This window comes from Carcharhinus amblyrhynchos, chromosome 33 (genome assembly GCF_965287045.1).
Source record: "Carcharhinus amblyrhynchos chromosome 33, sCarAmb.v2.hapA, whole genome shotgun sequence".
NCBI classification, from domain to species: domain Eukaryota; kingdom Metazoa; phylum Chordata; class Chondrichthyes; order Carcharhiniformes; family Carcharhinidae; genus Carcharhinus; species Carcharhinus amblyrhynchos.
Window position 1 is genome coordinate 20103602 of NC_137356.1, and position 22122 is coordinate 20125723.

Consider the following 22122-nt stretch of genomic DNA (forward strand, 5'->3'; position numbering starts at 1 on the left):
TAATGAGATTCAGGGTTATAGATAGGTCTGTAGGTTGGTAGGTGTTGATGTGATCGGCGCAACTCGTGGGCCGAAGGGCCTGTTTGTGCTGTAGTGTTCTATGTTCTATGTTCTAAATGACTGACCCCTGTCCTGAGATGACTCTCTCCTCTTCTCTTTCCCCCCTCCCCTGTAAGAAGTCTGACAACACCAGGTTTAAGTCCAACCAATTTATGTGTTAGTAAACTCAAGCTTTTGAGGTTTGCCCCTTCATCAGGTGAATGGAGAGTTCTGGCCTCAGACAGAGCATATAAAGCACAGACAGTTTACAGATTACTGATTAGAATGTGAATCTTTACAACTAACCTGCTGTTCAAGTCTTAAAGAGGCCGACAATGTGAGTGGAAAGAGCATTAAGCCCAGGTTAAAGAGATGTGCAATGTCTCCAGACAGGACAGTGAGGTTATGCAAACCCAGGCAAGTCATGGGGGTGAGATAGTGCGGCATGAACCCAAGATCCCGGTTGAGGCTGTCCTCGTGTGCGGAACTTGGCTATCAGTCTCTGCTCAGCGACTCTGCGCTGTTGTCTTGTGAAGGCTGCCTTGGAGAAGGCTTAACCAAAGGTCAGAGACCAAATGCCCATAACGGCTGAAGTGTTCGCAAACAGGAAGGGAACAGTCTTGACTGGTGATTGTCGAGTGATGTTCATTCATCTGTAGTCGTAGCGTCTGCATGGTCTCCCCAATGTACCATGCTTCGGGACATCCTTTCCTGCAGCGTATCAGGTAGACAATGTTGGCCGAGTTGCAAGAGTATTTCCCGTGTACCTGGTGGATGGTATTCTTACATGTGATGTCATCCTTGTCGATGATCCGGCATGTCTTGCAGAGGTTGCTGTGACAGAGTTGTGTGGTATTGTGGTCACTGTTCTCCTGAAGGCTGGGTAGTTTGTGAACAATGGTCTGCTTGTAACCTGGTGGTGTCAGACTTCTTACTGTGTTTACCCCAGTCCAATGCTGGCATCTCCACATCATGATGACGCCCCCCACCACCCAACAGACTCTTGCCAGCCTGGGGAGGAGGGGGGCACAGCCTCTTCACACTGACCCTGTCAATCCCACCCCCTGAAGAATTGTTCTAATGGGATGAGTTCATTGTTAACCCCAGTGTAGAACATTCTCATTTCACATCAGTTCTTCATTCCTTAAGCTGCTGTCTTTCAGATGAGTGGAGATTTCCTGATCTACAGCACCCACCTGAGCCACAGCCCAGAGTATCGTGGATCTGTTATTGTGAGAACCAATGGAGCTGTCGTTCCCATTGAGTGTCGTTATTTGAGGTGAGAATCCTTCCTCGATTGTCAATAAGATCTCCAGCTGCTAGTGACCTCTGACCTTGTCCTAAAATGGCTCCACTGTCTTTCCAGGAAGGGCAATGTGAGCAGTGACCCCATCAAACCCACCTGGATCCCATTCAGCTCCACCAGGTCTGGAGAAGGGCATCTGTCATTCTCACTGCGCCTGATGAATGGTATGTGATGGGTGGATAGTGAGTGATTTCCTGTCCTCACTCACTGGGAGTTATACCCACTGTCTCCAACCCTTGTCCTCTTGTCCTTCAGGTGACTGGCTTACAGAGCGCACTTCGACTGTCTACTACCTGGGTGAGCTCATTCACATTGAGGCCTCTGTTTCAATGAGCAACCACATGGCCCTGAAGCTCTACATTGACCGCTGTGTAGCTACATTGAGGCCAGGCCAGGACTCCAGGCCCAGTTACAGCATCATTGACTCCAATGGGTAAGGAGCTCTCTGCTTTCTCCAGCTCCTCCCATCTCAATGGCTTCTCTGGATTCACTTCATGTCTCTTTTCCCATCTTTCTTCAGTTGCCTCCTGGACAGCAAAGCTGAGGATTCCTTTTCAACCTTTGTGTTGCCAGGAGAGGAGCGGGAGCTGGACAAGCTCCGCTTTGACCTGGATGCCTTCCGTTTCTTTGGGGATGAGCGTTCCTTGGTAAGTGGAAGCTGATCATTGGGCTCTCCATGTTGGGAGGGAGTCACTCAATAAGCACTTGTGTTGAATGTGTCCCTCAGATTTTCATCACCTGTCACCTGAGAGTTGTTCCAGTGGATCGGAGAGATTCCAGGAACAAAGCTTGTACTTGGCAGAAGATGCAGAATGTGTGAGTTCCCCCTCTCTCCCTCAGGAATGTGTTTGTGTGGAGAAATGATGCACAACCTGGTTGACTGATTTCTCTTGTTTAGCTGGACCCCATTGGAGGAATCGAGCTTTGACATTTGTGCCTGTTGCCATGTGGGGAACTGTGGGACCACAAGGGATTTGGGATTTGGGTCCAGAGGAAGGAGAGATCTTGGAGCTGAAGCTGGTAGGACATTGATCCTCTAGATGTGGGAGCTCCCCGCTTTCCCCTCTCTAACTGGAATGGTTGATATTGCAGAGAGTGAAGCTGGATTGAAGTGGGAGGCTGAGGCCTCACTTGGACCCCTGCTCATTCTGGATACTGATGGGACCAAGCTGGCAACAGCCTCCCTGAATGAGGCTGAGGGAAGGATGGAGGAGAGGTCTCCAGGGGGTGAGTTGGCTGTCTGCTGGTTTCCATTTCCCCCTCAGTGTTAGCTTCACTAACCATTGGTTTCTCATTGCTTTGTAGGTGTGGAGTCTGAGGTGGTCCTGATTGTGAGCCTGACTGTGACAGCTGTTTCTCTGATCTCTGCTTCATTGATCACCTTGTTCCTGTACAGGAAACACAAACAAACTCTGTTCAACCAGTCATCAAATGATCAATAAAGCACCGCCTCCTTGTTTCTAGTGTCTGGGAGCTGATTGGTCAATGCATCCTCCATCTTAGTTCAATGGCTCCATGGGACTGATGGCTGGGCTGAGCCAATCCCAGCACAGAACTGGGCCTGCTGAGTGATTGGTTGACTGAGGGTTGAGAGAGAAACACTAACTCTCTGGATTTGATGGGCTGCTGCTGGTTTTCTGTCTGTTTCAGAGCCCAGTGTAGGGGAGGGGGTGTGATCAGGTCTGGGGGTGTCCATGTGGAGCTGAGGGTGCTTCATCTCTCCCCTGGTGATCACACCCTGGAGAGGGGCAGATCACTAAACCAGTTGTCCTCCCTGGCTGCTGAACTCTGTTCACTCAGGGATGCAGAGATGAGGAATTGACCTGGGAGGATGTTCTGCTGATCAAGCTGGCTGAGTCCTATTGGGTAGAACTGCTGGACTGTCTGTGACATGAGGGAGAAAGCGACCTCTCCACATCCTCCCCAATCTCCCTGCCACAGATACATCTGCCCATTACAGCTTTGGTTCAAGTGTCCATCCACAATCCCTTCACATGGCCCATTGCTGGCTGACATTAGCACTCTGCTAAATTGAGATGATTACAAATCTAGCAATTGTTCTGGTGTGGGAGCACTATCTGCATGGCACACAGTGGAAGCAGCCTGCAGGATGACACTAAGCAATCTCCCAAATCAATGGCTCAGGTAAACACCCTGCATTCTGACGATGAAATCAGTCAGATATAAAGCACAAACAGGCCCTTCAGCTCAACTTGCAAATGGGACTAGTTCAGTTCAGGAAACCTGATAGTATCCATGGATCAGTGTTTGTCCCATATCCCTCTAAACCTTCCCCATCCATATACCTGTCACCTGCCTTTGAAATGTTGTAATTGTCCCCATCTCCTCTGGCAGCTTGTTCTATATACACACCACCCTGTGGAAAAGGTTGCTCCTACCCTGGAGAAAAGACCTTGACTATATATCTTATTTATGTCTCTTGTGATTTTATAAACCTTTAAGGTTCCCCCTAATTCTCCTCAGCCCCCATGTGTCTTTTTCACTGGGCTCTCACAGCCCTACCATGAAGTCAGCAAGGAGAGACAGCAACACTGGTGCCTACCAAAGGCTTGTCCTTAACCCCTTACTATACTCAGGCAGCATGGTGGCAGTGATCTCAATTCCATTCAGTCTCAGTTGACAGTCTGTGTGGAGTTTGCACATTCTCCTACAGGCCAAAGGTGTGCGGTTTGGGTCGGCTGGCCACACTGAATTGCCTCTTAGCCCCCTGACCCTAACAGGGTAAATATGCAAGGTTTTGTGGTTGGGGCCTGAGTTGGATTGGCAGTGCAAGCTTGATGGGCTGAATGTGAGGTAATGCATTTTGGAAGGTCTAAAACAGAGAAGAAATATACAGTAAATGGCAGAAGCCTTCAGAGTATTGATAAACAAAGGGATCTGGGTGTCTAGGTAGACAGGTCACTGAAAGTGGCAATGCAGGTGGAAAAGGTAGTCAAGAAGGCATCCGGCATGCTTGCCTTCATCGGCTGGGGCATTGAGTTTAAAAATTGGCAAGTCATGTTGCAGCTTTATAGAACCTTAGTTTGGCTCAAGTTGGAATACAGTGTTGAATTCTGGTCACCAGACTAACAGAAGGATGTGGAGGCTTTGGAGGGGATATAGGATTTTGCCTGGTATGGAAGGCATTAGCTGTGAGGGGAAGGTGGATAAACTTGGTTTGTTCTCTCTAGAATGACAGAGGTTGATGGGAGACCTAATAGAAGTCTACAAGATTGAGGCATGGTCAGAGTGGATAGTCAGAAGCTTTTTCCCAGGATGGAAGGGTCAGTCACGAGGGGACGAAGGGTTGAGGGGCAAATTTTAAAGGAGATGTACAAGGCAGAATTGATCCCTGTGATACTCCACTGGTGATATCTTTCCATTGTGAAAAGGACCCATTTATTCCAACTGTTTTCTATGTGACAGCCAGTTTTCAATCCATGCTAACACACTCTCTTCAATCACTTGGTCTTTTACTTTTGTGCACCAGCATCTTATGTGGCACCTTGCTGAATGCCTTTTGGAAATCTAAATATACTACATCTGCAGGTTCCCCTTGATCTATTCTCCCTGTTACATCCTCAAAGAATTTCAGCCAATTTGTCAAGCATGATATACCTTTCATAAAAGCATGTTGACTCAGTTTGCTTCTACTCATGTTTGCCAAATGATTCGCTCTTGCCTCTTTGATTATTGACTCCAGCATCTTGCCTATGATAGATGTTCAATAACTAGCCTTGAGCTCCCTGCCTTCTGTCTTTCTCCTTGTTTTGAACAAGGCAGTCACGGTTGTGATTTCCAATTTTCTGGTACCTTCCAGAATATAGCAAGTGATGCAAATTTTTAACCAATGGGCCCACTATTCCTGCACCTGCTTCCATTAAACCCTAGCATGCAGTTCATTGGGTCATAAGAACATAAGAAATAGGAGCAGGAGTAGACCATCTAGCCCTTTGAGCCTGCCCCACCATTCAATAAGATCATGGCTGATCTGAAGTGGGTCAGTTCCACTTTCCTGCTTTCTCCCCATAACTGTTAATTCCGCTGTCCATCAAAAACCTATCTACCCGTGACTTAAATATATTTAGCGAGGTAGCCTCCACCACTTCAACGGGCAGAGAATTCCAGAGATTCACCACCCTTTGAGTGAAGAAGTTCCTCCTCAACTCTGACCTAAACTGCTCCCCCCACCCTTACCTTGAGGCTGTGCCCTCGAGTCCTGCTGTCCTTTCTAAGCGGGAAGAATCTCTCTCCCTCTACCCTATCCATCCCCTTCATTTTCTTATACGTCTCTATAAGATCCCCCCCTCATCCTTCTGAACTCCAACAAGTACAGACCCAGTCTATTTAGTCCTTCTTAATAGTCCAACCCCCTCATGTCCTGTATCAGCCTAGTGAACTTCTGCACTCCGTCCAAGGCCAATATATCCTTCCGCAAGTGCAGCGATCAGAACTGCACACAGTACTCCAGCTGCGGCCTCACCAGTACCCTGTATAGTTGCAGCAAGACCTCCCTACTTTTATATTCTATCCCCCTCGCTATAAAGGCCAGCATCCCATTTGCCTTCTTGATCACCTGCACCTGCAGACTGGGTTTTTGCGATTCATGCACAAGAACCCCCAGGTCCCTCTGCACCGTAACATGCTGCAGCTTTTCGCTTTTAAAATAATAATCCCTCCTACTATTATTTCTGCCAAAGTGGATAACCTCACACTTGCTAATATTATACTCCATCTGCCAGGTCCTCGCCCACTCGCTCAGCCTATCCAGATCCCTCTGCAGACTTTCCACACCCTCCACGCAATTTGCTTTTCCAATCATCTTCATGTCATCAGCAAATTTCTTCACCCTACACTCAGCCCCCTCCTCCAGATCATCGATATAAATGGTAAATAGCTGAGGCCCCAGCACCGATCCCTGTGGCACTCCACTAGTCACCAATCGCCAACCAGAATAGCTCCCATTGATACCAACTCTCTGCTTCCTATTAGACAGCCAATCCTCTATCCACGCTAACACCTTACCCCCAACTCTGTGCACCCTAACCTTCTGTAGCAACTTTTTATGGGTCCTGGCAACCTGTCTGCCTTGAGACCCTTGGGTTTCTCTAATGCTCTATCCCTTGTGATTGGGATTTTTGTAAGGATCTTCCTTGGTGAAGACTGATTTATTCAGCATATCGGCCATTTCATTGTTTGCTATTATCAATTCACCGCCTTGTTCAGTTCAGGTCCCACATTTCCCTTAGCCTGGCCATCTCCTATTTCTGAATCAACTCGAACTGCTTCTCATGCTGCAAGTAAGTTTCCTCTTTCCTCTCTCCTAATGAGCTTTTTTGATTTTAGTTTTAAGTGTTCATCTTAATATTTCTTCAATGTTGAGGTTTCCACTCCTGCCACCCTTTCAGACACTGCACATTCCCACCATCCTATGGGTGATGAAGGTTTTGTCTAAATTCCCTGACCTTCATTGGAAAGGCTTGTGGAAGAGCAAATGTGGCACAAAGCTTTAGAACCCCCTTAGTTAACGATGTGATCCAGAGCTCAGCCTCTTCCTTTCTTTGGTCTCCATTAATTTGTTACTTTACTTGCCACTCACAGTAGAGGGAGCACTGTTCCAGAACTTTCCAGCAGAGCATGGGGCAAGCAAGGATTCTTCTGAAGTTGGTTATACGGAAATCTTTGTTTTAACTGGTGCTTTGGATGGTGGTGGTTGCTGCATGGAAAATTATACATTTAAAAAGGATACAAACACAGAGAGAGGGAGACGTACATCACAGAAATGTAGATTGACAGGGTTTTAGATGGAGGAGCCATCTCTTGCTGATGTGACACTAAACATATCGATGTAAATGAGGAATAACAAGAGAGAATCGGAGAATCCTACAGTGAGGAAGGAGGCCATTTAGCCCATCGAGCCTGCACCAACTACAATCCCTCACCGACCCTATCCCCATAACTCCAGGTGTTCGACCTGGAGTTCAGTTACAAGTGGTGTACCTCAAGGATCTGTTTTGGGGCCACTGCTGTTTGTCATTTATATAAATGACCTAGATGAGGGTGTAGAAGGATGGGTTAGTTAATTTGCTGACGACAAAGTTGGAGGAGTTGTAGACAGTGAGGATGGATGTTACAGTTTGCAGAGGGTCATAGATAAGCTGCAGAGCTGGGCTGAGAGGTGGTAAATGGAGTTTAATGCAGAAAAGTGTGAGGTGATTTACTTTGGTAAGAATAACAGGAGTACAGAATATAGGGCTAATGGAAGGACTCAGTAGTGTTAACGAGCAGGGAGATCTCGGGGTACATGTTCATAGCTCCCTGAAAGTTGGCACCCAGGTTGAGAAGGTTGTTAAGAAGGCGTACAGTGTGTTAGCTTTTATTGATAGAGGGATTGAATTTCGGAGCCGTGAGGTCATGTTACAACTGTACAAAACTCTGGTGCAGCTGCACTTGGAGTATTGCGTACAGTTCTGGTCACCACATTATAGGAAAGATGTGGAGGCATTGGAAAGGGTGCAGAGGAGGTTTACCAGGATGTTGCCTGGTATGGTGGGAAGGTCTTATGAGGAAAGGCTGAGGGACTTGAGGTTATTTTCATTGGAGAGAAGAAGGTTACGAGGTGACATAAGAACATAAGAACATAAGAAATAGGAGCAGGAGTAGGCCAACTAGCCCTTCGAGCCTGCCCCGCCATTCAATAAGATCATGGCTGAGCTGTCGTGGCTCAGTTCCACATTCCCGTCCTCTCCCCATAACCCTTAATCCCCCCACTTATCAAAAACCGATCAACCCGCGTCTTAAAAATATTTAGCGAAGCAGCCTCCACCACTTCAACAGGCAGAGAATTCCAGAGATTCACCACCCTTTGAGTGAAGAAGTTCCTCCTCAACTCCGTTCTAAACCGCCCCCACTTTATCTTGAGGCTGTGCCCCCTAGTCCTACTGTCCTTTCTGAGCGGGAAGAGTCTCTCCACCTCTATCCTATCCATCCCATTCATCATCTTATACGTCTCAATGAGATCTCCCCTCATTCTTCTAAACTCGAACGAGTACAAGCCTAATCTATTCAGCCTTTCCTCATTGCTCAACCCCCTCAACTCCGGCATCAGCCTAGTAAACCTCCTCTGCACTCCCTCCAAGGCTAAAATATCCTTGCGTAAGTACGGTGCCCAAAACTGCACACAGTCCTCCAGCTGCAGCCTCACCGAAACGAGGAATACAAGGTGAACAGAGGATTGGATAGGGTGGACAGTGAGAGCCTCTTTCCTCGGATGGAGATGGCTAACACGAGGGGACATAGCTTGAAATTAAGGGGTGGTAATTATTGGATGGATGTCAGAGGGAGGTTCTTTACTCAGAGGGTAGTAAGGGCGTGGAATGCCCTGCCTGCAGCAGTTGTGGACTCGCCAACTTTAAGGGCGTTCAAATGGTCAGTGGATAGGCATATGGATAACATTGGAATAGTTTAGGTTAGAGGGTCATTAGATTGGTTCCACTGGTCGGCGCAACATCGAGGGCCGAAGGGCCTGTACTGCGCTGGAATGTTCTATGTTCTATAACCCCATGCATTGACCCTCGTCGTCCCCCTGACACTAAGGGGCAATTTACCACGGCCAATCCACCTAACCTGCACATCTTTGGGTTGTGGGAGGAAACCGGAGCACCCAGTGGAAACCCACGCAGACACAGGGAAAATGTGCCAACTCCATACAGACAGTGACCCAAGGCCTGAATTGAACCCGGGTCCCTGGCGCTCTGAGGCTGCAGGGCTAACCACTGTGCCACTGTGCTGACACTGAGGTGGCCATTCAATCTCCCCACTTCCACAGAACATAGAACATTACAGCACAGTACAGGCCCTTCGGCCCACGATGTTGCACCGACCTGTGAAACCAATCTAAAGCCCATCTAACCTACACTATTCCAATATCATCCATATGTTCATCCAATGGCCATTTAAGTGCCCCTAATGTTGGCAAGTCCACTACTATTGCAGGCAGGGCATTCCACTCCCTTATTACTCTCTGAGTAAAGAACCTACCTATGACATCTGTCCTATATCTATCACCCCTCCATTTAAAGCTATGACCCCTCATGCTGGCCATCTCCATCTGAGGAAAAAGACTCACACTGTCCACCCTATCTAATCCTCTGCTCATCTTTTATGCCTCTATTAACCTTCTTCTCTCTAACAAAAACAACCTCAAGTCAATCAGCCTTTCCTCATAAGACCTTCCCACCATACCAGGCAACATCCTTGTAAATCTGCTCTGCACTCTTTCCAATGCTTCCATATCCTTTCTATAATGTGACGACCTGAAGTGTGGGATACTCCAAGTGCGGCTGCACCAGAGTTTCGTACAGCTGCAACATGACCTCACGGCTCCGAAACTCAATCCCTCTACCAATAAAAGCTAACACACCGTATGCCTTCTTAACAACCCTATCAACCTGGGTGCCAACTTTCAGGGATCTATGCACATGGACACCGAGATCTCTCTATTCATCCACACTGCCAAGTATCTTACCATTAGCCCAGTACTCTGTATTCCTGTTGCTCCTTCCAAAGTGAATCATTTCACAGTTTTCCGCAGTGATGAGAACGGTGATGAATGCTGATGAGTAGTGTGTGCGCATTCACATGACCAAACCTCCAAACAGTGGCCTGGCTTTAAGGAAATCTATTGGTCGTCTCATGCTTCAGAAATGAGCCAGACGCTCACAGAGAAGCTGCTCTCGCTTCCTGCCCATGACCCCTGACCCCGGCTTTCAGAATTTCCACGGCTAAGATCAGAATTATGGCAAAGAATTCCGCTTTCCTTCCCTGTCCCGCTTCTCAAATTGAGGAATTTGGGATTTTTCCCGAATGGTACCCACTGTTGGCAATGAATGCCGGGTGGTACGGTGGCACAATGTTTAGCACTGCTGCCTCACAATGACAGGGACACGGTTTTGATTCCAGCCTTGGTGACTGTGTAGAGTTTACGCGTTCTCCCTGTGTCTGTGTGGGTTTCCCCCGCGTGCTCTGGTTTCATCCCAGATTTGGGGGTAAGGTGCATTGGCCATGCTAAATTACCTCCCAGGGTCAGGGGGACAAGCATGGTAAATACACGGGGTTACAGGTATAGGGTCTGGGTGTGATTGTTATAGGTGCAGGGTCAATGGGCTGAATGGCCTGCTTCTGCACTGCAGGGATTCTATGATTCTATGAATCGATCTGAAATTCCTATCAACTTCCACATTGACAGATCCTCCCAATAATTGTCTGCTGATATATATAAATGATTTGGAGGAAAATGTAACTGGTTTGTTTGGTAAGTTTGCAGACAGTACAAAGGTTGGTGGATTTGTGGATTGCAATGAGGACCATCAGAGGATACAGCAGGATATCGGTCAGTTGGAGACTTGGGCGGAGATGTGGCAGATGGAGTTCAATCCGGACAAATGTGAGGTAATGCATTTTGGAAGGTCTAATACAAATAGGAAATATACAGTAAATGGCAGAACCCTGAAGATTATTGATAGGGATCTGGGTGTACAGGTACACAGGCCACTGAAAGTGGCAATTCAGGTGGAGCATGCTTGCCTTCATCAGCTGTGGCACTGAGTTTAAAAATTGGCAAGTCATGTTGCAGCTTTCTGGAATCTTAGTGAGGCCACACTTGAAATATAGTGTTCAATTCTGGTCACCACACTACCAGAAGGATGTGGAAGCTTTGGAGAGGGTGCAGAAAAGATTGACCAGGATGGTACCAATGGCATCAAACACCCAGACTGTTCAGCATGATGTTTACTGCCATGCTGAATGATGTATTCCAGGACAGTGTTGCTGGGATCAGCCTCAAGTACAGAGTGGATGGGAAACTCTTCAACCTGAGGAGACTTCAAGCTATTTCTAAAGTGAAGGAGACTGTTCTGAGAGACATCCTCTTTGTCGATGAAGTTGAAGAAAGTTTGGTTGTTCCCACAGGAATGACGGAGGCCCAGGGGTGACCTGATAGAAGTCGACACTGTCAGCCGACAAGGCCTGTGGAGGAACATGTCAATGTTCGGCTGCCCCCCCCGATTCATTCAGATGGAATGCCAGTTCCATGATGGTACGATGGCCAGAGCACTGGACGGCAGAGAAAATATCCTCATCAGATATTCAACTGAGCCCGAGAGAGAGAACAGCCAATGAACAGAGCAGAAGGATTTGGAGAATGAGTGAAATACAGAAGATGTGACTATTTTCAATCCATGAAATCTCTCTAATCCAGGCCAATCATCAGTACTGGGGGAAGAACTGGGTAGCACGATGACACAGTGGTTAGCACTGCTGCCTCACTGCGCCACGGACCCAGGTTCAATTCGCAGCTTGGGTCACTGTCCTTGCAGAGTTGCACATTCTCTCTGTGTCTGCATGGGATTCCTCTGGGTGTTCCGGTTTCCTCCCACACTCTGAAAGACATGCTTGTTCGGTGTATTGGCCATGCTAAATTATCCCTCAGTCTCCCCGAACAGGCACCTGAATGTGGTGACTACATTTTCACAGTAGCTTCATTGCAATGTTAATGTAAGCCTACTCGTGACACTCAAAATAGCGGAGGCAGGGGAGGCAATGGCCCAGTGATATTAACACGAATTTGATAGTATTTGTTGAGAAGGTGACCAGTTGTGTAGAGCAGTTGATGGAGTTGAAATGGATTTCCCAAAGCCTTTGACAAGGTCCCACATGGGAGAATTATAAAGAAATCAAATGCAGATGGGATATAGTGTAACTTTAATAAAGTGGATTCAAAATTGGCTCAGTTGTGGAGGGGGATAAGAAAAGGCTGCCTTTGTGACTGGAAACCTGTGTCCAGTTGTGACGACAGGGATCTGAGCTGTGTCCCCTATTATTTATCATTTAATTAAAAGACAGGGAGCACTACTGGGGGGGTAGGATTAGTAAGTTTGCCGATGACACAGAGATTGGTCGGGAGGTTAACAGTGAGATTGTGTATCTTCAGCTACAGCAAGATATAGACGGGATGGTCAAATGGGCGGATAAGTGGCAGATGGAATTTAACCCTGAAAAGTGTGAGGCGATACACATTGGAAGGAGTAATTTGTTAAGGAATTATTCAGTGAACGGCGTGACACTAGGAAGTTCCTGAAGCACAAAGGGACCTTGGCGCGTTTGTCCACAGATCTCTGAAAGCTCAAAGGCATGTTAGTAAGATGGTGAAAAAGGCATTTGGGACATTTGCTTTTCTCATTCCAGGGATAGATGACAAAAGCTGGGAAGTCATGTTGGAGTTGTCTTGATTTGGTGAGGCCACAGCTAGAATACTGTGTGCAGTTCTGGTCGCCACTTTATAGGAAGGTCACCACCTCGTGGAACCCAGCTGGTGATAGTCAGGAGGCTGCCCCTGCCTGTGCGACTGAACTCAAACACATACCCGGAAGGCAGTGCAGTACCAGCATCAACGTTTATGCCTTAAGGGTCCACAATGGGCACCCCCGCGCTCCCACCGGTATGCTCTCCCTGCCTACCATGGCCAGTTTGTTATTGGTTGGCAACCCATTGAGGTGGCTCTTGACACCAAGGATGGTGTTGGGTTGCCATCGTTCAGACTCATGGGAACGCTGGTTATTGGGAGGGGGTGGGGAGCTGGGATGAATAATTGGACAAAATGTTTCTCTCTCTCTGCCACCATCCAATGACCCCCATCCCAACCCCATGACCCCCCCATCCACCATCATTTTGAAACTCCTGCTGAAAAAAGCAGTTTTTACACAAATTCAGCTCTCAGAATCTGTTTGGGAGAATTCCCCCCCAGGGTGTGCGTGAAGTTTTAAAGTTATTTTTCAATCTCCAATACCATGAAGTCAATCTAGAATCATAAAGAAATGATTGCCCTCTATTCATTGGATGAGTTGTCCATCTGGTGAACAAATAGCATCTCTAGAACCCAATAATCACCAATCTTCATTGTGGCTCAGTTATCACGTGGATGGTTTTTACCTGAGATCTCTGCGTCTTTTCCATGGCACGTTAAGACAAACAAATGCCGAGGTAGATGGGGACACAGTAGTGTCGTCACTAGATTTGTAACCCAGAGTCCCAGGTACAAATCCCACCACGGCCACTGGTGAAATTTGATTTCAATAAAAATCTAGAATTAAAAGTCTAACAATGACCATGAAATGATTGCCAATTGTTGGAAAAACCTATTTGGTTCACTAATGACCTTTAGGGATGGAAATCTGCCATTTTTACCCGGTCTGGCCAACATGAGACTGCAGATCTCCAGGTGTGTGGGTGACTCTCAAATGTGCTCTGAAATGGGGGGCAGTTTGGGATGGACAATAAATGCTGGTTGCAGCCAGCAACACCCACATCACATAAATGAATAAAAAATATACAACAAGAGAAAGAACAAGCAGATTATTTGATCCAGGTGGAAAGTTGTTTGTTTATCTTATTTTGTTAACATGTTAAAGGTTGGAATGATTTATCCAGTTTCTCGCATGAAGTCAAATTGCTGCATATTTGTTGAAGCTAACAATGAAATAGCAATCGATTACGGGATGTTTTGCTCTTTGTTTCTATTCCCGGAGCCAGCTGGGCATGTTTTAATTTCTATTTGTTTCCCCAGCAACATTTCAAGATCAGAGTGATGGGATATTTCAGCACCGACTTTAATTCGTTACGGAATTTATTCTGAGTTGCTGCATAAATGCAGGTATTTGTGCAAGAACTCAAAAGCTGAAGCATAAAACCGATTTCTTGGAGGACATCCGAAATGCTAATTGATACCTTATTTTGCAACGAGATAATTCGCAAGTATATAGAATTCACCAGAAACATCACCCAGAGCAAGATAAAATTTCCCGAGATGACAAAGAGTAAAATGATGGATTTTCTTCGCTTCTCAATTTCAGGATCACTGAGATACTTCTCACTGCTGTGGAGCCGGAGTCTCCTCCGGGCCCCGCTTGACACCAGAATGTGTCTAACAGTCAGCGCATTGAGCAGAAGGATCAGAAAGAAAGGAACAAACGGAGTTAAAATATAATGTATTGTTTCTACTGCTCCCCATACCCTTGAAAGAAGAAAGGTGTCTAACACGTTACAAAACCAAGGAATGTTAAACAGTGTATATTCACTGGTCAAAACAAAATACCAGAAAATATTTTTCAATAAGAACAGCACCGTCATGCTTCCCACAACTATGGTCGCTGTTCTCTCTGTGCAATATTTTGCTTTCAACTTCTGACAACAAATTGCCACAAATCGATCAAAGGTAAAAGCAACTGTGTACCAGACTGAACAGTCAGTTATTGCATAAAGCAGGACGCTGTGTATATTACATAATTTAATGTTCCGTACAAAAAAGAAGTGTGTGACGTGAGCAATGGGAATCTGTCTGAGTATCACATCAACTATAATAACCAGTAGATCTGCCACTGCCATGGAAACCAGGTACCGAACGACACATTTCGAGAGACCACATCGTCCTTGAGATAGGATCACAATCGTCACTAAGTTCACTGTAAGGGAGTTTGCAAAAGAAAAAGCAGCAGTATTCAATGAGATTTCAGTCTGAAATTAGAATTTTCATTACTACATATACTGAGTGTGTCTTCTTTGTGAGAGTTTCTCCTGTTGGAGACAGGCATTGCAAAAACAGCAATGGACTGTGAAATAAAGAACCAAACAGGATCAAACTCTCCATAATAGATACAGAATCTAAGTTCTTATAGTAAAAGTACATTTATTGGTGTCACAAGTAGGCTTACATTCACACTGCAATGAAGTTACTATTGAAAGATCACCGAGTCGCCACACTTCTGCACCTGTTCGGGGACACTGAGGGAGAATTTAGCACGGCCAATGCACCAAACCAGCACGACTTTCAGAATCTGCTGCAAACGTTAAGAAATGTCAGTCCTGAGATGGGGGATTGCTGCTCCATCTTGTAGAAAATAACAAGCTATTGTTTGTGAAAGCAGCAATCACCCAAACTTGGAAAGAACTGAAAGCTGTGTAGAATTGGGCTTTCACTGTAATAGATATCAGGCTGCTGTTGCCTGGGAGGGAGATTTGGGGCGTGGATATTCCTGTGATCACTGCTCACCGATTGTTAGAAGAAAGTGCACAAATGTGGAAACAGTACGGGTTCACAGTCCAGTTCAGCGCTGGGGCATCAAACTCTCCTCCTCCCCACACTCCATTGAGACAGAGCTTGTCCAGGCAACAGCTTTGCCGAGGCAGATTGTTCAGGGGAGATTAAAGTTGGCATTATTGAAAGAGGAACATAGAAATCTCAGCATCCTTGCCAACAGAGCCACATCAGGCAACATCCATGGACAACTTATCCAATTACTGTGTGAAAAATGATAGGGTATTTTGCTACACTTTCAGACTAACTCAGAAATGTGGAGGTGAAACGTGCTACTTCTAGATGCGGTGCCTCGTGTGATGATGCACGCACAAGCCCAGTCCCATTTCCCAGCACTTCCTGCATTGTGTTGGATGCAGTGGTGTTTGCAGTGTTCCTCTAAATGCTTCTTAAGTGTTGTGAAGGGGAGAGGGAGGGGGCCGGGTAAGATGCTGTGTCAGCAAATCCGTGCAAATTCAGTGGTCTCCTTCTGCACGGCAGGGATTTGATGTTCAACTCTTTGTCTGCATATTTATCACAACTCTGTCGCATTGCTGCTCTACATCTGAAAATGTGTGCAGAATAAAGACTTGGAAATGCAAATAAAGTCTTGAAAACATAACTGAGCAAATAGCAACATGCAGTTTTACATCAGGCATTGTGTCCAAATGATGTGTTAAACTATCAAAGCTTGCTATGTCCTGGTACAGCAAGCATCAGAATTTTATTCCGTGTCCTGGCTTGGGAATATACTGCTGTTCCTTCATGGTTTCCGAGTAAAAGTCCGTGGAGTCTGGAATTGCTGGCGTTCCGATATCACAAAATATAGCAGCAGAGCAAAAGCTGCTTCATCTGCACTGTCCCAAGAGCAAGAACGATTGGGCAATAAATGCTGAACACACAGATGCCCACGCCAATTCAGTAAAAGAATGAAACATCTGGCAAAGTGAGGAGGTGATCGTGTAACAAACAGAATTAGGCAGATATGTTCCAGTGTGACACATGGAGACAGATACATAGAACACACTGAACATAGCAAATTGCAATTTAGCTCACAAAATCTTAGTCAATCCAACGTGTTTACCATAAATACTGGTTATATGGAAGAGCATATATAACTGTAGGAGATTAAGTGATCAATGATTATTACTTTTACAGAACATTCGTTGTTTTATCGAGAGTTTATCTAATGTCAGCTGAGTCTGTGGGCATCTGGATTAATATGTGGCCCAGCGGGAGCTTTTCCAATAAGTTCATACTTCATGTTTCTTCACCATCAACAGCACTAATTCAGCATATGTTACTTACCAGGACCATCAATGAGCTGAGAGAGTGAAAGGAATCCAGAGGTACAGAGGAGAAATGCCACAGTTAAACATGATGCATGGAGTTAACAGCAACACTTACAGGGAACGCCAAGAGCAGCGATGATGGGATAATATATCTTCTGCACTTCCCAGAGTGTGAATAGCATACGGAAGGTTATTGAGAATTCCCGAAGCATGTTTGGACTTTGGCAACAGAGAGTGAACCAGTCAGCACTCGAGGTTACTGAGGCATTGTGGAAGGGTAGTGAAAGAAGCCTCACATTTATGTGGGAGTGGAATCCACAGAGAGGAGTTTCTCTGGGGATTAAAATTACTGACAATGAATAAACAAACACAATGTTTTCAATATTTCAATTCAAACCGTCTGAGATTTTCAAAAATGCAGCTAAGCAGACACTGGACGGACAGAAAGGGAAAGCGTTCAACAAATAACAACAACCAAAGAACAAAGAATTTACAGGGCAGGAACAGCCCTTTGGCCCTCCAAGCCTGTACCAACCATGCTGCCCGACTGAACTCAAACCCTCTCCCCTTCCGCAGATCATATCCTCTATTCCCATTCTATTCATGGATTTCTCAAGACGCCCCTTAAAACTCACTGTTGTATCTGCTTCCATTCCTTCCCCCAGCAATGGGTTCCAGGCATCCACCACCATCTGTGTCAAAAATCTGCCTCGTATATCTCCTTTAAACCTTGCCCCTGGCACCTTAAACCTCTGCTTCCTCGTAAGTGACTCTTGCACCCAGGGAAAAAGCTTCTTACTGTCCACCTTGTCCATGCCTCACAATCTTGTTGTTCATCCATCAGGACCTCGACACCATGAGTCATTTTGAGGCTGGTTGCGGTGTGCCCGAAGATGACTGATCAGGGCCAATTCGGGTACGGAATGTCCTGGCACATATTGGGCAGATTTGTGTAGGCACTGTAGTTGTTGCGCTGGTGGCTCTGGATTTGTGCAACTGGTGTTTAAGTTGTGCTTCAGCACTGCACCTTGCTTCATAAGCTTGACAGCCTTTGTGGGTGAGGCAGCAGCAGGTCGGGCGGTTTTGTGCCAGTCTTTCCCAGGTGGTCGTGTTTATGTCAAGCGACTTCAGGGAGGACTTTAGTGTGTTTTTGTAATGTTTCCCCTGCCCTCCATGCGAGCGTCTTCCAGCAGAGAGTTCCCCAAAAAGGAGCTGCTTGGATATGCGCTCGTCCAGCAAATGGATGATGTTAGCGCGAGTGGGCGGACACGATCACTCCGGACTCAGGGTCAGGTTCAACAGCGGGACAGCTTTATTTTAACGTCGACGGAGGTGCAGTCAGGACAGACAGACCGAACTGTCCCGAAAGCACTCTAAAGACCCGCCGCAATGGGTTACAGTTATACCTGAACTTCAATACATTGTACAATTCAAATACTAATGTTTTGTTTCCAGTATTCGACTCTGACCATCCTGTTTCGATGTCTTCAAGTATTGTAACGGTGTTTTTAAGTGTGTGTTAATGGTTTCTGTCCGATGGGTTTATTAATGGTCTAGAATCTCCGGGGTTTGAACAATGGGTGTTTGACTAATCTCAGGAAGTTTGTGGGGCCAGGGATGCTTCCTTAGTTATGCTAATCCTTAGGTTTCTCCATAGAGGGTTGCTTGATTAGAGCAGAGGTGCTGATTTGGTTGGATGGGGGTGTACTTTTTAATTTCGATCCTGTAGCTGCCATCCTGTCCGGTTCCCTTTGTGTGCGAGCCCTCATTTGCATTCTAAAAGCATATCCGTGCCTGCGAGTCTGTGTCTGTTCCCTTGTGACCTTTAGTGGGGAGGCTCTGAGTGCAACTTTACTCTGCTTCCGTATTGTGTACCCAATTTCAGAAAATTTATTGTCCGATAACAATGACATGACCTGCCCACCGGGTCTGTGCTCTCATCAGCCGTGTGTGGACTGATGGTAGACTTGCTCCAGAGAGAACTTCAGTGTCTGGTACTTTGTCTTGCCATCTAATGTGTAATATTCTGCGAAGACAAGTCATGTGGAAATGATTGAGCTGTCTTGCATGCCTTTGATAGACAGTCCATATTTCACAGGCATACAGGAGGGTAGTGAGTACCGCGGTGTTGTAGACCTTCAGTTTTGTTTGTGAGCTGATTCCTCGACGTTCCCATACAGTGGAGCGCAGTCTACCGAAAGCAGAACTTGCCTTTGCTATTCTGCAGTTAACTTCTGTATCAATAGTCACTGCTTGGGAGAGGGTGCTGCTAAGATCAGTGAACTGGTCCACTGCCTGTAGTTTCTGTCCTTTGATTGTGATTATGGGTTCTGTGTACGGTACATGAGGAGCAGGCTGGTGCATGACTTCAGTCTTTTTAATGTTGATGGTGAGTCCAAAGTTGTCACAAGCTGTGGAAAATTTGTCCATACTGACTTGTATCTCTGGCTCTGAGCCAGTAAACAGGGCGCAGTCATCGGCAAAGAGGAAGTGTCTCAGAACAGTCTCCTTCACTTTGGTAATGGCTTGAAGTCTCCTCAGGTTGAAGAGTTTCCCATCCACTCTGTACTTGAGGCTGATTCCAGCAACACTGTCCTGGAATACATCATTCAGCATGGCAGTAAACATCATGCTGAACAGTCTGGGTGTTTGACACCATTGGTGACTGGGAAAGCCTTCAAAGTTTCTCTGCCGTCCAGTGCTCTGGCCATCGTACCATCATGGAACTGGCATTCCATCTGAATGAATCTGGGGGGGCAGCCGAACATTGACATGATCCTCCACAGGCCTTGTCGGCTGACAGTGTCGACTTCTATCAGGTCACCCCTGAACCTCCGTCATTCCTGTGGGAACAAACAAACTTTCTTCAACTTCCATATTCTCATAACTGATGCCCTCCATACCAGACAACATCCTGGTAAATCTTTTCTACACCCTCTCCAAAGCTTCCACATCCTTCTGGTCGTGTGGTGACCAGGATTGAACTCTATATTCCAAATGCAGCCTCACTAAGGTTCTATAAAGCTACAACATGATTTGCCAATTTTTAAACTCAGTGCCCCGGCCGATGAAGGCAAGCATGCCGTATGCCTTCTTGACTACCTTCTCCACCTGCATTGCCTCTTTCAGTGACCTGTGTACCTGTACACCCAGATCCCTTTCCCTATCAATACTCTGCCATTTACTGTATATTTCCTATTTGTATTAGACCTTCCAAAATGCATTCCCTCACATTTGTCCAGATTAAACTCCATCTGCCACACCTCCGCCCAAGTCTCCAACTAATCGATATCCTGCTGTATCCTCTGATGGTCCTCATCGCTATCCGCAAATCCACCAACCTTTGTGCTGTCTGTAAACTTACCAAACAAACCAGTTACATTTTCCTGCAAATTATTCATATATATAAATAATTATAAAATTATAATGTAATAATTATTGTATAATTAATAATTAAAATTATCATTATTATGAAATAAATAATTATAAATGATAAATAAATAAGAGCCAGAAGGGGACATGAGAAGGCCTTGGTGGGTAAGATTAAGGAGAATCCCAAGGCCTTCTACAAATATGTGAAGAGTAAAAGGATGAGAAGAGAAGGGATTGGACCGATAAAAGGTGAAGGGGGAAAAGTCTGTGTGGAACCAGAAGAAATGACAGAGGTGCTTAATGAGTACTTTGCCTCGGTATTCACGGTAGAAAGTGATCTGGGAGGTTGTACTACAGGTTTGCGGCAGACTGAAAAGATTGAGTGTGTGGATGTAAAGGAAGAGGATGTGTTGGAACTTTTAAATTCTATCAAGATAGATAAGTCATCGGGACCGGATGGGATGTACCCAACGTTACTCTGGGAGGTGAGGGAAGTGATTGCAGAGCCCCTGGCGATGATCTTTGTGTCGTCGATGGAGACGGGAGAGGTTCCGGAGGATTGGAGGATTGCGGATGTGGTTCCTCTTTTCATGAAAGGGAACAGGGATAGCCCGGGAAATTACCGAGCGTTGAATCTGACCTCAGTGGTTGGTAAGTTGATGGAGAGGACTCTGAGGGACAAGACTTACGAGCATTTGGAGAAGTTTAGAATGATCAGAAATAGTCAGCACGGCTTTGTCAAGGGCAGGTCGTGCCTTACGAGCCTAGTTGAGTTCTTTGAAAATGTGACTGAACACACTGATGAAGGAAGAGCGGTGGATTTGGTTTACATGGACTTCAGCAAGGCATTTGATCAGGTCCCCCATGCAAGACTTCTTGAGAAGGTGAGAGGGCATGGGATCCAAGGGGCTTTGGCCTTGTGGATCCAGAACTGGCTTGCCTGCAGAACACAGTAAAAAGTCTGACAACACCAGGTTTTAGTCCAACCGATTCATTTGATAATACTCACAAGCTTTCGAGGGGACTGCCTCTTCGTCAGGTGAATGGAGAGTTCTGGCCTCAGACAGAGCATATAAAGCACAGACAGTTTAGAGATTACTGATTAAAATGCGAATCCTTCCACCTAACCTGCTGTTCAAGACCTGAAGTGGCTGATAATGTGAGTGGAAGGAGCACTGATCACAGGTTAAATAGATGTGTATTGTCTCCAGACAGTACAGTAAGTGAGGTTTTGCAAACCCAGTTAAGTCATGGGGGTTACTGATAGTGCGACATGAACCCAAGATCCCTGTTGAGACTGTCCTCATGTGTGCGGAACTTGGCTATCAGTCTCTGCTCAGCGACTCTGTGCTGTCGTGTGTCGTGAAGTCCGCCTTGGAGAATGCTTACCCGAAGGTCAGAGGCTGAATGCCCGTGACCACTGAAGTGTTCGCCAACAGGAAGGGAACAGTCTTGCCTGGTGATTGTCGAGCGATGTTCATTCATCCATTGTCGTAGCGTCTGCATGGTCTCCCCAATGTACCATGCTTCGGGACATCCTTTCTTGCAACGTATCAGGTCAACAATGTTGGCCGAGTTGCAAGTGTATTTACCATGTACCTGGTGGATGGTGTTCTCACGTGTGATGATGGTATCCATGTCGATGATCCGGCATGTCTTGCAGAGGTTGCTGTGGCAGGGTTGTGTGGTATTGTGGTCACTGTTCTCCTGAAGACTGGGTAGTTTGCTGCGAACAATGGTCTGTTTGAGGTTGTGTGGTTGTCTGAAGGCAAGAAGTGGGGGTGTGGGGATGGCCCTGGCGAGATGTTCGTCTTCATCAATGATATGTTGAAGACTCCGGAGAAGATGTCGTAGCTTCTCCGCTCCGGGGAAATACTGGACGACGAAGGGTACTCTGTCCACTGTGTCCTGTGTTTGCCTTCTGAGGAGATCGGTGCGGTTTTTCGCTGTGGCGCATTGGAACTGTCGATCTATGAGTCGAGCAC

General features: G+C 46.3%; 1 protein-coding gene across 1 annotated transcript in view; it reads left to right on the forward strand.

Moving 5' to 3' along the window:
* Window positions 1–2787, forward strand: part of LOC145360927 (zona pellucida sperm-binding protein 3-like) — a 64869-nt gene extending 62082 nt beyond the window's left edge. Inside the window, exons 2-9 of the mRNA XM_080216432.1 lie at window positions 1208–1318; window positions 1406–1509; window positions 1601–1778; window positions 1866–1992; window positions 2073–2161; window positions 2244–2365; window positions 2438–2572; window positions 2651–2787. Coding sequence (XP_080072558.1) covers window positions 1208–1318; window positions 1406–1509; window positions 1601–1778; window positions 1866–1992; window positions 2073–2161; window positions 2244–2365; window positions 2438–2572; window positions 2651–2787 — 1003 coding nt within the window. The remainder of the gene's footprint in view (window positions 1–1207; window positions 1319–1405; window positions 1510–1600; window positions 1779–1865; window positions 1993–2072; window positions 2162–2243; window positions 2366–2437; window positions 2573–2650) is intronic.
* The last annotated feature ends 19335 nt before the right edge of the window (window positions 2788–22122 follow it).